This window comes from Balaenoptera physalus (genome assembly GCF_965194825.1).
Source record: "Balaenoptera physalus genome assembly, chromosome: 2".
Classification (NCBI taxonomy): Eukaryota; Metazoa; Chordata; class Mammalia; order Artiodactyla; family Balaenopteridae; genus Balaenoptera; species Balaenoptera physalus.
This window is the reverse complement of record NC_138883.1, coordinates 90,530,676-90,546,065: the sequence shown is the minus strand read 5'-3', so window position 1 is coordinate 90,546,065 and position 15,390 is coordinate 90,530,676. Positions and strand designations below refer to the sequence as shown.

At 40.6% G+C, this 15,390-nt stretch overlaps 1 protein-coding gene across 8 annotated transcripts in view; it reads right to left on the bottom strand.

The window, feature by feature from the left end:
- The window catches only part of ATP8B4 (ATPase phospholipid transporting 8B4 (putative)), a 314,688-nt gene that overhangs the window by 31,300 nt on the left and 267,998 nt on the right, over positions 1-15,390 (bottom strand). For all 8 annotated transcript variants that reach the window (XM_082452990.1, XM_082452991.1, XM_082452995.1 and 5 more), the window contains 3 exons: positions 12,465-12,612; positions 9,481-9,664; positions 8,573-8,796 (listed from right to left, as the gene is read on the bottom strand). In XM_082452990.1, the coding sequence (XP_082309116.1) occupies positions 8,573-8,796; positions 9,481-9,664; positions 12,465-12,612 (556 nt within the window). The remainder of the gene's footprint in view (positions 1-8,572; positions 8,797-9,480; positions 9,665-12,464; positions 12,613-15,390) is intronic.

The window sequence follows — 15,390 nt, the reverse complement described above, 5'->3', positions numbered from 1 at the left end:
AGTCAAGCAGAGGAAAGTCCATAAACCAAGCACAGCCCAGCCTGCACCAAATCATCATCCATCTGAGATGTCCTAAGTGCCACCATCTCACGAGCAGTGAATTGTCCCACCCACCGGCCCCTTGGAGCCTAGCACGCCACAGCTGGATGGGCTTGCACACCTGCCTCAGCCCACCTACCAGGATGGGGCACTGCCTGGAATCTACCGGAGCTATCATCAGAGAATAAGAAACTGGAAAAAATTCACCAGGCCCCACGAGACAGGCCAAGGGAGGAAAGAAATAGCACATGTCACTTCATTAAGTAATTAAATTGTTGCTTTAAAAGTCAACAATGTGTCTATGAAAGAACAATCTATTTACATTTGGTCAGGTGTTTTTGGCAGCAGAGTAGATTACTTCAAAGCAATCTGTTGAGAGATGCAGGGAAGAAATATTTAGGTGCTTATGAATCATGCTGAGATTGGACAGGGTTGGTCCCAAGATATGGCCCGTCCATGACAAATTTAATTTTAAAAAAGTCTTGGTGGAAAAATAAGGGAAAGGTGACTACAGAGTTATTCAACATCAGTTTCACATTTATGAAAGTAAAATCGTTCCCAGACTGTTAAGTTCCCTGAGGGCAGGAACTGCATCCCTCTGGTTCATTCTTGTGTCGCTGGAGGCCTGCGGAGCCCTTGGCCTCAAACTGGTACACAGTTTATTCTTTTGAAATGAATGAGCATTCAGAGACTATAGGTTCTGTGCTGGAGGATGTGAGTCTCATTCCTGTGGGGATTAGACAGAGAAGTGACTGCAGATCAGGCCTGCCAAGCAAGGGCCTCTGAATACATGCCTGCTGTTACTGAATCTGCCGGGTCCTGGAGCTTTTATTACTACTGGCTCCATTTCACCGTGGAGCTTTCAATTCCACTGAAGCAATTTAGGAGAAGGATGGCAGCGGTGGGAAGACCTTAGACGGCCGACTTTCATTAACAGACTGGAAGTAAGCAGCTTTCTAATGGGCTCTAGGAGCTAAGAAAGGTTTGTCGCCCAACATGTGGCTTTGGAGGCCCAAGCCAGCTAAATGATTTCAAAGGGGGAAAAAGTGTCACTGCAAAAGTGTCCCCTATTCAAAAATTCTCACTCTCTGTAGACTAGCATTTCTCCCAAATATGTTGTTTTCTTTTCACTTGCCTCATTTACAGCATATTGTCCTTAGAAAAACAGGGCTAAGAAAAAAAGCCAAAAGATTTTTCAGTTAAACCTGTTGTTAATCAGGAGCTTCTAGTGAAAAACAGGGGATGGAAAAGAGACAATGATCCTGACCAATCTCAAGTCCATATCCGAGTTGCTGTCACAGCCAGTTCTCAGTATTAGTAACACACCAGCCCGCTCACATGGGGGTGGGGTGGGGGGAGACCAGCGTTTCCATCTTTATAGCGGTATAACATCTGTTCTAGAAGATACTTCTTGCTGTATGCAATAAGTAATGCCATGCAGTTTTTTAAAGGTATTTCTGAATGAGTTGGTTTTAAATGGAATTTTAGAAATTAAAAAGAGATTAAATTCAGCTAACTGCAGGTCAGTTGGAAAGTGTTCAGGTATGACAGGAGGCTTTCCCTCCTTTTACTCTAGTCTCACACCTTTACACAAACCAGGCCCTGCATCCCTGCAGGTAGCTACACCTGCAGGCCTCCAGACCTCCGCTTAATTTTGAAAATGTTCATACACTCACTTGAGATTAATTGAGCCCCTGAAATCACACCAGATCCTCACACATTCCTCCTTTTTCCCATGCTCTCATACTAAGTTCAAATACAGTACTTCTATCAGACATATTTGTGCATATCTTTATTTCCCAATGAGAAAATGAGTTCCAGGTGGGTAGGAACTTGTCCTATTCATCATTTTGTTTTCTCTTCCCAAGACAGTAAACAAGCATTCCTACTAGCAATACAATGTTGTGTGACTCATGGCTATGAGCAAGGGATGAACTATTCAATTTAAAATGACAAAAATTGTAATGTTTATAAAATCAGAATAAACAATTTGTAATAAATTCATATTTCAGAATGCCATTAAGAAAAATAACATTTTTGAAGAATGTAAAACAAGAGGGATTTCTCAAAATGTGGTTTTTTAAAAAGAAAAAAGCAAAGAGTATGTTCTCAGATATATAAAAGTCAATATATATTCACATAAAATTATGTTTATAATAAGGAAAAAACTTTGAGGATAGTGAAAAAGATCTTACAGAAATTTAAATGTAAACCTCCCCCCTTCCCCGATTCCTTTAGCATATAAAACAGGACTAATTTATCCCTGGACTAGATTTAATTAAGAAAATGAAAGTTTTTGAAAGAGAGGAACATAAATAGCCTGTTCTTCTGGGAATAATATTCTTAGCACCATTTTGTCCTTTGTACATTTTACTGCCTCAAAACATTGAAACTAGGATAAATAGTTTTGAAACTGTCAGAGACATCCAATCCAGAATTTCCCTAAGTGGGTTCTATATGGTACCATATAGTTCTGTAGGACTTTATGCATGTTGCTTGGGGAAAACAAGGTTCCATGCCACGTGAGTTTGGGTAATGACACCAAATATCATTGACTCTGAGACACTATTTATTCTAAGAAACACCATTATTGATGCCAAGATTAGACGAAATGGAGAATCTAACATTCTCATAACACTAAGGCAGCAAAGGGCTGAATCTTTAGTGTGAGAGTAAAGGAGAAACAAATCTTTATGCAGAAAGGGACTGCAAGGAAACTTGCCTGTGTCAACCTTGGAACTAGCTAAAGGGAGAGACAAAAAAATTTCTCCTGAAAACTTGACTCTCAAATGGTATTCACCAGAGTTTACAGTCCAAATTCAAAAAAATCCTGGAACAGAGAGAAAGATCTCAGATAGGCAGTATCCCCAGGGAACTGGCAGATGCCACACAAATGCTCTCTGGAAAAAAAGAGACTTCAGGAGTGATGTCATCAAGATGGCAGCATAGGTCATTCCCAGCTTCAGTCCCCCTCACAAGAAGACCACCTAGCAACTATCCACAGACAAGACACCACCGTGAAAATCCCAGAACTGGGGGCTGAAGCTGAAGTGCCCTGTTGGATCACAGAGACTGAGAAGCATCACATTAGAAGGGAAGGAGGAGCAACTATACCCTGACTGTGTCACCCCTCCCCGAGGCCGGTACAGCACTGCACCAAAAGGGCCCCTCTGGGCCTATGGTTTCTCCACTGGGAGAAAGAGAACCCAAAGTGGATCAGATACAGACAGATACGGGGGGGACGGGGCTTACAGCAATCAGCACTCAGCAGCACTGAAGCAGAGATGCCAGCCAGGGTCTCTGCCCATCTGCAGAGCTGAGCCAGTAGCCCTTTCTGGCCAGGGACTTTGTTTGGTCCAGGCAGTTCTGCCTGATATGGGTACCCAGTCAACAAGCTATATTTGCTGTGGAGACTGTTCTGTGGCCCCACCCAGGCAGAGAAGAAAATTCACAACCTGCTGAGTATAGCCCGCAGTCCTACCCAACCAGGAAGCCTGACCAGTGAACCCAGGTAGCCAGGGAGCCCTCCATGCTACAGCCCTGCTTATACAGAGCCCCAGGCCAGAAGGCCTACCCAACTCTCAGGTATAGCCTCTGGTCTCATATAACCAGGGAGTCAGAACAGTGACCCTGGGTAGCCTCAAAGCCCAGCCTATGGTACCACCCAGTCGAGAAACCCAGTCTACAGCCCCACCCTGAAGCAGAGCCCAGCATACAGAACTGCCCAATTGCTAAATGCTGCCTATAGCCCAGCCCAGTCAGGGAGTTCAGCCAGTGAGCCCATCCAATCATGGGGCAGAGTCTGTGGGTCCCATCTGATGCGGGAGCCCAGGCAGGGACCCAGTCCAACTTTGGGACACACCCTTTGGTCCCACCTTATCACAGAGCACAGCCTGAGGTCCCATCCAACCTTAAAGCCCTGCCTATGGCCCTGCATAAACAAAGAATCCAGCCGTGAGCACCATCTGGTCAGGAAGCACAGCCTGAAATGTCATCTACCATGAGCAATCACAGAGCCCAGCCAGCAGTAGCCCCCTGACCTCAGAGCATAGGCAGTGACTTCACCCAACTAGAGACCCTGACAGCAAACCCCACTGCCCACAGATGCTGCCAGCTGACCCATCAAGTACCCCAAGCTGCAGGAGATCTATGAACTGCCTGACAAGGAATTCACAATAATCCTCTTAAAGAATTTCAGTGAACTATAAGAATACACGGGGGCTTCCCTGTTGGCACAGTGGTTGAGAATCTGCCTGCCAATGCAGGGGACACGGGTTCGAGCCCTGGTCTGGGAAGATCCCACATGCTGCGGAGCAACTAGGCCCGTGAGCCACAATTACTGAGCCTGCGCGTCTGGAGCCTGTGCTCTGCAACAAGAGAGGCCGCGATAGTGAGAGGCCCGCGCACTGCGATGAAGAGTGGCCCCCGCTTGCCGCAACTAGAGAAAGCCCTCGCACAGAAACGAAGACCCAACACAGCCATAAATAAATAAATAAATAAATAATTAAAAAAAAAAAAAAAAAGAATACACAGGCAACTAAAATTAAGAAAACAATGCATAAACAAAATGAGAAGTTCAACAAAGAAATAGAAATCATCAAAACAAACAAATAGAAATCTTACAGCTGAAGAATACAATGAGAGAAGAAAGCAAAAAAGAGCATCAATAACAGACTCAACCAAGTAGAAGAAAGAATCAGTAAACTAGAACATAAGTCATGTTAAATTATCCAAACTCAAACAAATAGAAAGTAGAATGGTGATTTCCACAGGCTGGAGACAGAGGGAAATGGGGAGCTGTTTTTCAATGGATATAGAGTTTCAGTTTTACAGGATGAAAAAATTCTGGAGATCTGTTGTACAACAACGTGAATGTACTTAATACTACTGAACTGTACACTTAAAAATGGTTAAGACAGTAAATTTTATGTTTATGTTTTTTACCACAATTAAAAATATTTTTAAATTATTTTTTAAAAACTGACATACACCACAATTAAAAAACCTACTTCATATGGTTATTATAAGTATTGAGCTAATACAGTCAAAACATTTAAACAATGCCTGGCACATAGTAAGTGCTCTCTAAGTGTTAGCTATACTTGCAATTTGCTTTTATCCCTACTTGTTGGTGTCAGCAATATCATGATTCCACCTAGCAGATGACATCAAAACGTTTATGCCATTACATGGGCACTGTCATTGACTTGCTGCCTATTCTTCTCCAACAGACAATAACAAATTACTACTTGCCACTCTCCTGACAAGCCTATCTACTTTTCTGAAAATCCTGGAAATAAAACCTTCAATTCTCCACAATGTGGACAGCTAATAAAATTTATGAGATCACATTTTGCCATGTCCACGAAGAATGCACCTCTTAGACATCCCTTTCCGTACCTGAGATATAAGTTCCAGCAGGCATCACAGTCTGACACATACAAGGGCTTAGTAAATATTCACTGAATGAATGAAAGCCTAAAATAGTAGGATTCAGGGATCCTGTCCAGCAAGTATAAATCTAAGTCTCAATTTGATCATATCATCATAAAAATTAGGGCAAAATGGGTAGCAGTCCAAGATTTCTACTCAGTAGCCCAATTGGTCTTACGTGGTGACTCCTCCCCTCCTTAAAGAGGATTATTGGCTTATTTAAATCAGCCAAGACCTAGGCAAAGCAAAATAAACCAGGGAAAATCCACTCTATGTCTTTCCTAGAATGAAGCTATATATAAGAAATGTATTACTTGTGGTCCAATTAGCCATCATATATTCATATTAACACCACTGAAAAAAGACATCTTTCTAACTTTCTGGAATCAATGCCATAATCACACTAAGATCTTAAGACACTGAGCCCACAGTGCTGGTCAGGCTGCACACATTTACACAGACCAGATGCAAAGCCTGTAGACATGGCCCTTGGTGCAGGTAGAGTAAGTGGCACCTGCAGGAGTGACTGGACGCATGTTGGAAGGACTCTCCTTGCTGGATCTACCTCAAGCAAGCACAGGAAAGGACTCTAGAAACAACCAACAACATTGAAATGACTATACGCCTTCTATATGCCAGGCGCCGTTCAAGACTATAGGCTGTATGGCTGACTCAGATGTGCTTCATTTCCTTGAGAAGCTCAGGGTTAAGGTAGATAAAATCATAAGAGACTGGGTGAATCGGGAAAAGAAATCCTCTCCCCTGAAACAGATACCCATTTTTCTCCTGACCTTGTCTTAGTGCATGTATAAGCCTCAGGGGCCATGGCTTTGGCAGGGTTGATAAGACGATTCTAAGCCCTCTGGAACAATTCTTTTGGGGGGAAAAGCTGTTTGCTTAACTGGCCCCTCTGCCTCAGAAAAGGTGAGTAGAGTCCAGAGTGGACAAAATGAAAAGTCAGCAGATTGGATTTCACTCCGGGCTCTGGGTTCAAAAAGGATACCTTCAGATTTTCTTCTATATTGGCCAGCCCCCATGGTTTCAAAGTATGGTACCCCACTTGCAACATCAGCATCTACACGGAACTTGTTAAAAATGCAAATTTGGGAGCTCTGCCTCAGACCTACTGAATCAGAAAGTCAGGTGGGGCCCGGGGAGCTGTGCTTCAGAAGCCTTTCAGGTGATTCCCATGCACATTAAAGCTTGAGAACCACTGGTCCAGCTCAACTCACTAGGGTCAGGAAGAACACAGAGGCCCGTTTAGGACTGACAACGGATTCAAATGAAGGTTGTGCGATGAACTAGTTTTCAGTGTAAATAATAAAATAATAATGATAAATAATAAAACGGAGAAGAAAAGAACACAGAAAAGAAACATGCTCAATTAAATCAAACATTTAAGAAACCTAATTACAGCCAGGTGGTGTGTCTTATAGCTGAGTTTATATCAGATACTCATGTCTTTGGAGCAATCATTGTTCTCCCTTGCTGTTCTCTTTTAAACTGAAAATACTGTTGAGAAGATTAAAAATCTAGTTGCTTAACATTTGACTCTGACCAGTTTTATCAGATCCTGAAAGCAGAGCAGAAAATCACCTAAATGTAGAGATTAGAAGTCACTGAACATTCATTTCAACTTCATAGTTTTAACAAAGACAACTTTGGCAGTAAACTTGCCTATCCAAGCTTGGTGTGTCTGCCCATTCAAACCACTAACTACTCCTCTGCGTCCTAAAAGCTCTAAATAAGGGTTAAGGCATCTCTTCTGTGTTTTGTGATCTGTCAAAAGCCCCAAACTTTTACAATATGAAAACTGGATCTCTCAAAAACACCACTTAGCAAATAGCCTTGCTGCATTCTCATGTGGAGGAAAAGCCAACAGCCTAGGAGGGCACAGGCCACATTCCCATGCTTGTCTTTGTTGGACTAAGGTGGGAAGGTGAGCAGGTAAATATCCTCACCCCAGTGCCTTCTCTGAAGCGGCGCTAAGAAAACTTTTATTTCTGAGAAACTAAAATCAAGACTTTGCTTTACTTCAACTGTCTAGATATTACCAAAAATACCAATAAAAATATCAACAGAATCTGCTTTTAGTTTGGGGAATGTTATTCTTAAAAGAGAAAATTAGAAATGGGTATGGATGTGCCTTTAGGAAATCTCAACTTCTCAGAAAAAGGGGGAAATGTACAAAACCTATTTTCATTACAAAAAGGACTTGCTAATCTCCCTTGGCACATTTAAGATAACATAAAATACCAAGATTTAATTCATACTCAATTTTTCTGGAATAAAATAATTGAAAAAATTAGCTCCATGTATATCATTGAAACCAGTAACTAAAACAAGAGGAAGGAAGAACAATTGAAGAAATCTCTAATGATAGTTATGGTTACCATTTCATTCTCAAGGACAACCTTTTTCTTTTGTTGCTGTTGTTTAAAATATTGATGCCATTTTTTATTCAGAAATATATTTAAATGCTATAAGTCTTACATTTCACAGTTGATACCCAGGGTCAAAACTTTCCTGATATCCAAGATATGGGGTTAAGTAACCTTTAAAATGTCTAAAAGTAGATATAAAAATAGAATCCTAATTTACAAATTTGCTAATTTTTCTTCCTTGCTACCAGCGTAATCTATGGATCAATTTTTAGCTGATGAATTGCTGTCAAACAGCCTTGAGGTCAGGGTAGCAATTCCTTCCCTTGATTTAAAAGATTTACATTCAGTGTGTTGGGTGAGTGATCATCTTTCCAACAGATATGCCTCAACTTTTCTTATTAGTGTTTCTCAAATTCTGAATTAAAACTCTGCATCAAGCTTACCTGTCATCATACCCAAAATTTCAATAAAAACTTTAAAATGCGTAGGAAGGAGTCGTCATTAGTTACTATGTAAATAAGCAAAAAATAAAACTCTAGCTAAATATATATTCTTCTTGGGTTCAAAGCTCAAGTCAACTATCAATTACATAATTTGTCACACTGTCATTTATATTAGACATATAAAAATGATCTCTACTGATTAGTAAAGAGCCATGTATAACAGTCATCTACAATCCAGGGGATCGTATAAAAGAAAGAAACATTTTTACCAACCTGGGCTGAGAAACCACAGAAGAAACCAAACCAGAAATGCACAAGTGTGAATGCAAAATTCTTATAGAAGAAATAGCATAAGAATTTGCACATTCGGAAATAGGACCACCTTCCATGAACAAGGAGAAGCCTCTGGAGGTATCTAAACTGTGCAAATGCGTAGTCGCTGGCTAGGACTGCCTGCAGTCCTTCCTGGCCGCTGATGCCGACGCCAATGTGAGCACCTACAAAGGAGAAGAGGGACAGTTTCACTCCCCAAACAAAGACACAACCTCTTTGGGGAACCTATCCCTCCTCTTTCTTTAATTTATTTTTTTATTTTTTGGCCATGCCACTCGGCTTGCGGGATCTTAATTCCCCGATCAGGGATCAAACCCGGGCCCCCAGCAGTGGAAGCGCCAAGTCTTAACCACTGGACCGCCAGGGAATTCCCCTATCACTCTTCTTGTATGTTATTATTTATTCACAGAAACCCATAGCATTTATAATTTTTCCCATACATTATCTCATGAAACACTCATGATAGGTATTTATCCTAGTTTTACAAAAGAGAAAATTGGCTCAGCAAGTTCAGTAACTTGAACAAAGTTTTACAATTTGTAAGTGGCAAAGCTGGGACTAAACCTTAGTGTTGGGACTGTGTATGTAATGTTCATTCCTCTACACCATAGCTACTTGTTTCTCCAAACAGTGACCAATACATAAATGATTTAATTAAAGACAAGGTGTTTTCTTTTCTTTTTTTTTAATGAATGCTAATAATGGTGGATGAATTGAGCCCTAAAAGTATTCATTTCAGAAACACTGGGAAAATTAAATTGCAATGCAATCTCCATTACATATTGCCAAGTGCTGAACCTGGGAGCTCCAGGTCTGCAGCACGCCCCATTGAGCAAATGTCCCCTTACTTTTGATCATGCTGACGTCATTGGCTCCATCGCCTATGGCCAAAGTGACAGCATTTCTGTGCTTCTTCACCAGCTCTACTACTTGAGCTTTCTGGAGAGGGGTGACTCGGCAGCAAACCACAGTCTTACACATGCAGGCAAGTTCTAGAAGATCGTTCTTGACATCATTTTCTAGAGCATGGGCCTAGGTTATTTTTTTTTAAAATCCACAATAGAACGAGAAATAATAAATGAGAGACGTCATTTGGGAAGCAGATTTCTTGTTTCTCAGCTGATTTCTAAACAGTTTAATTCACTTCAACAAGTCATTGTTGACTCAGGGCCACACAAACAACAAAAGAAAAGAGTATTGAACTCCTACTTAGTGCCAAGGAATTTTACCATAAAAGTAAAAGACGCAGTGCCCTGTGTGTCTTCCTTGATGCATTATCGTGCTGCATTGGAGAGATACAGTTGAATGCCGGAAAAGGTCCGGAATCCACTAAAATAAGGAAAAGCAAAGGACAGAACCAATCCGTCACCTCACCAAGTTTAGAATGAACTACAAAATGATGATTTGTTTGTTCTACATGATGACATTTTTGTTTCCTTTGCACTGTTGTTTTGTATATTTAGTGTTTTTTGTTGTGGTTGTTAATGTGAGAGCAAATGAGAAGCAGATGATCTGGAGATTAGCTCTTGAAGAACACAGTGTCTGAAATCAAGAGAGGCCTGTGCAAAGGGTGGCATGCAAACTGTTTCTCAGACAGGGTTCCCCAACCATTTACACCCTTGCACCTCTCTAAATACATCAGAGCCTTTAGACATACCAAAGAAGGACTGAAAAAGAGAACATAATCCTTTGCAATTAACTACAATTTTTTTCTAGAAAACATCTCTACATTATTTAATAAACACATTAAGAGAAAACAGGAATCCACCTAAATTTTGACTCATCATTATCTTTGAATGAATCTTTAGCAAGATGTTCACAGCCCATTCACACTCTGGCCCTTATATTCCTTTTGAGTCTGTCTTCTACCACCACCTTCAGGTTTACTCTTTACTCCTGTCAGGCCAAGTTGCTTGCTTCCATAATTTGGCAGGTTCTTTCTTGCCTTTGTGCCTTTGCACTTGCTGTCTCCTTTACCTGAAAACATCACTTCCTCCAGGAAGTCTTCCCTGATTTTCCCATGAGGAACTCAATGTGCTGCTTTGCCTCTATGCTCTCAAAGCACTGTGTCCATTCCTCCTTATAGTATTTGTCATACCACTGTGAGATTAGCTCTCACCATATGACAATCCCTAAAACAAGGACTGTGTTCTCTTCACATCCTTATCCTCAGGCTCTAGCACGGTGACCTGGGCATGCTTAATGAATGTTAATGGGATGAATGGAAGGATGGGTGAATGAGTATAAAAACATGACTCTAATGTAGAAAATTCTCATGTCAAAGCCTACAATTCTTAGGGGAAATTGTGAGTTAGCTTTCTCAAATATAATTACCCTCTCTGAAAAAGAAAGCGTATAACTGGCTGTCTTGCTCAGAATGGTTCCCATCTCTCTCTTTTCTTTTTTCTTTATTATCAACAAGTGAAAAACTTAGACACAGACTGTGAGAAAGAAAGACCCAATTACATTCTGCAAAGCATCAAGATTTGAGCAAATTGGAATCATGATTTTTAAAAAAAAACTTCTGACCATACTAGCAGAAACACAGTCAATTCTCCTTAAATTAAAAATGACATTTCATGGTTTCATAAGCTTCAGGCTTTGAAGCTGAGGGGGTTCTTGAAGAGTGTCTATCTTAGCTCTTTCTTTCAACAGATTTAGAGACAGAGAGAGAATCATGAGTGTTATCACCTTAGTACTCTAACCGCCCACACACTGGCCTCTTTGAGCCTGAGGGAAAGTCAAAGCACAAGTCATTAGGGACCCTTTCCCTATTGTGGTTGGTCCCTGGGCAATTCAGCTCGAAGACCACCAGCTCTAAGTCCCAGCTGACAGGCTTAGAATTTTCAGTTGCTGCTCATTTGTGCAAAGGAGAAGTTCGTGTCATCTGGACAAACTTTCAACTAAGCTTGGCCTGCAACTGAGCTCTGTAACTTTCCATGGTGTAGAAGGCAACACATCATTACGTCTGGAATCCAGCTGGATAACGCTCTAAGCACTAAGAGCTAACAGACAGCTGATCACAAGGGGGGAAATACAATATACTCATTTCCAACTTCTTTTGTCCTCTAAGAAACTGTCTACAAGAAGATACGTTTATTTTCCAAACTCCAAAAAGTGAAAAATGATCATCAAAGCCAGAGAAAGATGTGAGATTAGCTCTTTGTGCATATAAATGATAATTTCACTGGAGTACAATCAGAGCTTTTGTTTTCTAAATTAGAAACTCAGAAGAGCTTTTGATATTTGTTCAAGATTTGGAACCTGAACTACATTAAAAGTACAATGCAAGTTTATTCTATTACGACAAGAACCAGATTTCCTAATCAAAGCAAATTGTTTGGCATCGCTCTAAAATACTGCTATTTAGAAAAACCACTAGAGGTATCTTAATGGCAATAATTTGGTGTGGTAATTATATGAAGGTCAGGTTGTGCTCTGCAAATCACAAACATTAGCAAGAGCAATAATTGCAATACATCCATCCAGTTGCATTATTTTAATTAAACAACAGGGAGCTGTGACACTCTCCCTCAGTAAAGCACTTAAACAGTACTGCTAAATGGTCTGTAATCATTTAGACAAGATTGATATCCTCTGAATTCAGTATTTCTTCAGATCCTCCCCGTCACTGTGGTGGTTCAAGCAATAATGTATGAAATATATATTAGAAGTTTCCCTTTCCTTTGCAAACAGGAAATCAGTGCATATGCCCTATTTCTAGTAGTGTCATTTGTTTTGAATACACAAAAGAAGATTTCATTATGACAGCACAAAAGAAATGATTATTGGGGTGGAGAAAAAGAAACAAAAAAGCCTTAAACGAACTCACCAAACTGTGGCCATTTATGATTAAGGCATAATCCCCTGTTACGGTTTCTTCTACAACTGAGTCCAACTCCAGCGGCTGCTTTTTTTCAAAAACTACATGGCCATTGGAAAAACTTCTGTTTTGTCCAAACAAATTTTCCTTTGCTTTCCTTAAAGGAGAGGGGAGGAAGGCAAATCATAACAAAGTATAAAGAGCATACCTATTAACTCTAAGGAGAGACTGGCCTAGAGGTAAATTCATTTCATCACTATTCAGGCAGACTGCTGCATGAGATACAGTTTCAGTAAGCTAGCTGGATAATTCTTTGTGATGAGGATACCATAGCAAATTTGCAAATTCCAGGAAGTAGGAGGGTAAACATAAGGAAAACAGAATCATCTCGAACGTTTTAAATTACCTAAAAGCTAATCATCATCCTGAGCTGGCTTGAACTAGGGGCTCTTGATAAATTTGATACGTAAGGTTACCTGAGCTTCATGGACTTAAGAACCACTGATCTGGCACCTGATGTTGTTAAACAATGCAAAGGGAAAGACTAAAGACAACTGATGAAATCTTCTAGGAATTCCAGGGAATTCTGTATATAAAATAAATTAATCAACTTGTAGAACAATGTAATATGATCCAACTTAAAACGGCAGTCTTCTGAGAAGCACATCTTTTAGAAATTTGACAATAAAAACAAATAATGGCATTTACTGAATTGGCATAGTCATTATAACATAATGGAATATTTTAAGTGAAAATTGTACTCATCAGCTGAAACAATAGAATAAATCTTCTGGGAAAGAAACTACAGACACCAAAGTGTAGAGGGTAGTTCCAAATGGAAACTCTCTCCAGTGTCCTAGATCTAATCAGCACTAGAACAACCCTGCCCACAACTCAACCATCTCTGCTGTTTAAGAGGAAGATTGTACGGTGACTTAACACCGTTAGAAGTGGCATTTTATTCTTCTCTTCAAAATGCAAAGACAATGCCTTTAAAGGAAGGAAAATTTCCTCTCCGAACCCCTTGGATGACAGGCTCTGAAGTAACATAGGGCAAGCTGACATGATTGCTAGAACTTTCGATCACAACCAGGGAACTACACAGTCGGCGCTCCGGAAGTTGAGTGCCAAAGCCAGCCACCAACACTTTAGGCCACAACTAGCATATACAAAACAAGTGCCCAGGACAGAATGGGGAGTGAGAGACAGGCCAGAAAATGGATGTTTTGTCTTACAGCGAAATGAAATGGTTCCCCAAAGACCCATCTTATGTAGAAAGCATTTATTTAAATGTTTTTTTGCTGTGGCTCCTCTGAAAGAAGAGAATGTTCACATTACAAAAACAATCATTTTAGCCCTCAGCTTTCTAATTATTTGAAAATGTAACACTAATTGTTTACAAGTTAAGTTTTTTTTTAAAAAAAACACATCTTCTGGCTCAACATCTCCTTCTGCTGTCCAGGACCAAAATCACATCCTGCATTTAGGAACCCAGAGAACCCAAAGGTTACATGCCCTTGGCTCCAGGGATGATGATATTATACGTTTTAGCAATCAGTTTGCAGAATCAAAGAAAAAGATTTATAAAGTCAGAGTGCTATGTGTGAAGTTTAGGGAGTTAAGGAGGGGAGCAGGAGGGAGAACAGACATGAAAAATCATTGTTTTAAGTGGGAGAAGCAGGGCTTTTGCATCAGATAATCATGTCAGGGAATCCTCCTCACAGTCATGAAAATTTACAGTCCATATAATGAAGAAAGCAAGAGAGACAAGTTCCTCCAAAATGAACATTTCTCTGACAGTGTTGCAGAGCTCATAAATTAGGTCCTCAGAAAGCACCAAAGGGCAAACATCTCCTGAAGTTTCCTTTTCAGTAAAGTTCTCACTTGTTGTATAAATGACTCAAACTCTGTTTTCCCCCGGAGAATGAAAACATTCCAAAGAAGGGTGAAGTTCATCAAAGTATTGGCTGAAATTCTATTTATTTAGGATTTTTTTCTCCTAAACTGTCTTCCTAACATCTCACATGAACCCTTTTCCGGGCAGAAAAGGGACAGTGTTTCCGGCTCTGCTTAAATTCCCACCGCACTCCCTCCACACAGGCCAGCCCTTTGCCCATGCTCTATAGCTGTCATTTCTTTTTCTTCCTGGAACTTAGCTCTTCAAACACCAGCTCGTCCTCGCCAAACAATTTATTAGGAGGGAAAAAGCGACACATAACTCCCTTCGTGGAATATGAACTATACATTTTTGCAGGCATGATACACGATGCTTTACTACAGAATACAAGTAACAAATGCTAAAACAGAAGAGTGCCTGATTTTTCCAAGCTCTGTAATGAAGGGCAGTCTGTTACAATGTTGGCATGCAGAAAGGCATTATCGGTTGAGGCGACTTTGGCATTCACAGCCCCATGCCACCACAAACACAGCAAAGCACAGTTAGGCCCACGTTGGCTTACATGCAATCTATAAAGAAAAGAGATGGTAGGAGAAAGAGTCATTTTGTCAGACCTCTTAAGGTGCTCTGTATTCAAACCTTAAAATGACCTGTTAGAAAATAGAATGAAACCATGACGTCATGTTTAGACGAATACAATTTTGACTTTGATATGAGCATTGGGCTTGAAACCTGGAGATCTGGCTTCAGGCCCAAGGTCTGCCTCTGATATCTCATATGCCCACAGTTGAGTTATCTGACCTCTAGCCAGTTGATTAGTCAGTTACAGACCCAGGCGAGAACCCAGGTCTTCAAATTCCTAGTGCTCTGTCTACTGCACCAAAAGGTTTACACGTAGTTAGCTACAGGCTGCCTCTAGGTTGGGAAAAAGGCATAGTGCTAGAGCACCAGTTAGGGGAAAAGAGTACCCTGCCAACAGTAGAGAAAGGGAGAAAGTACATGAAATTTTGATGTCAAGCCCGAGTTTCATCCCTTGTT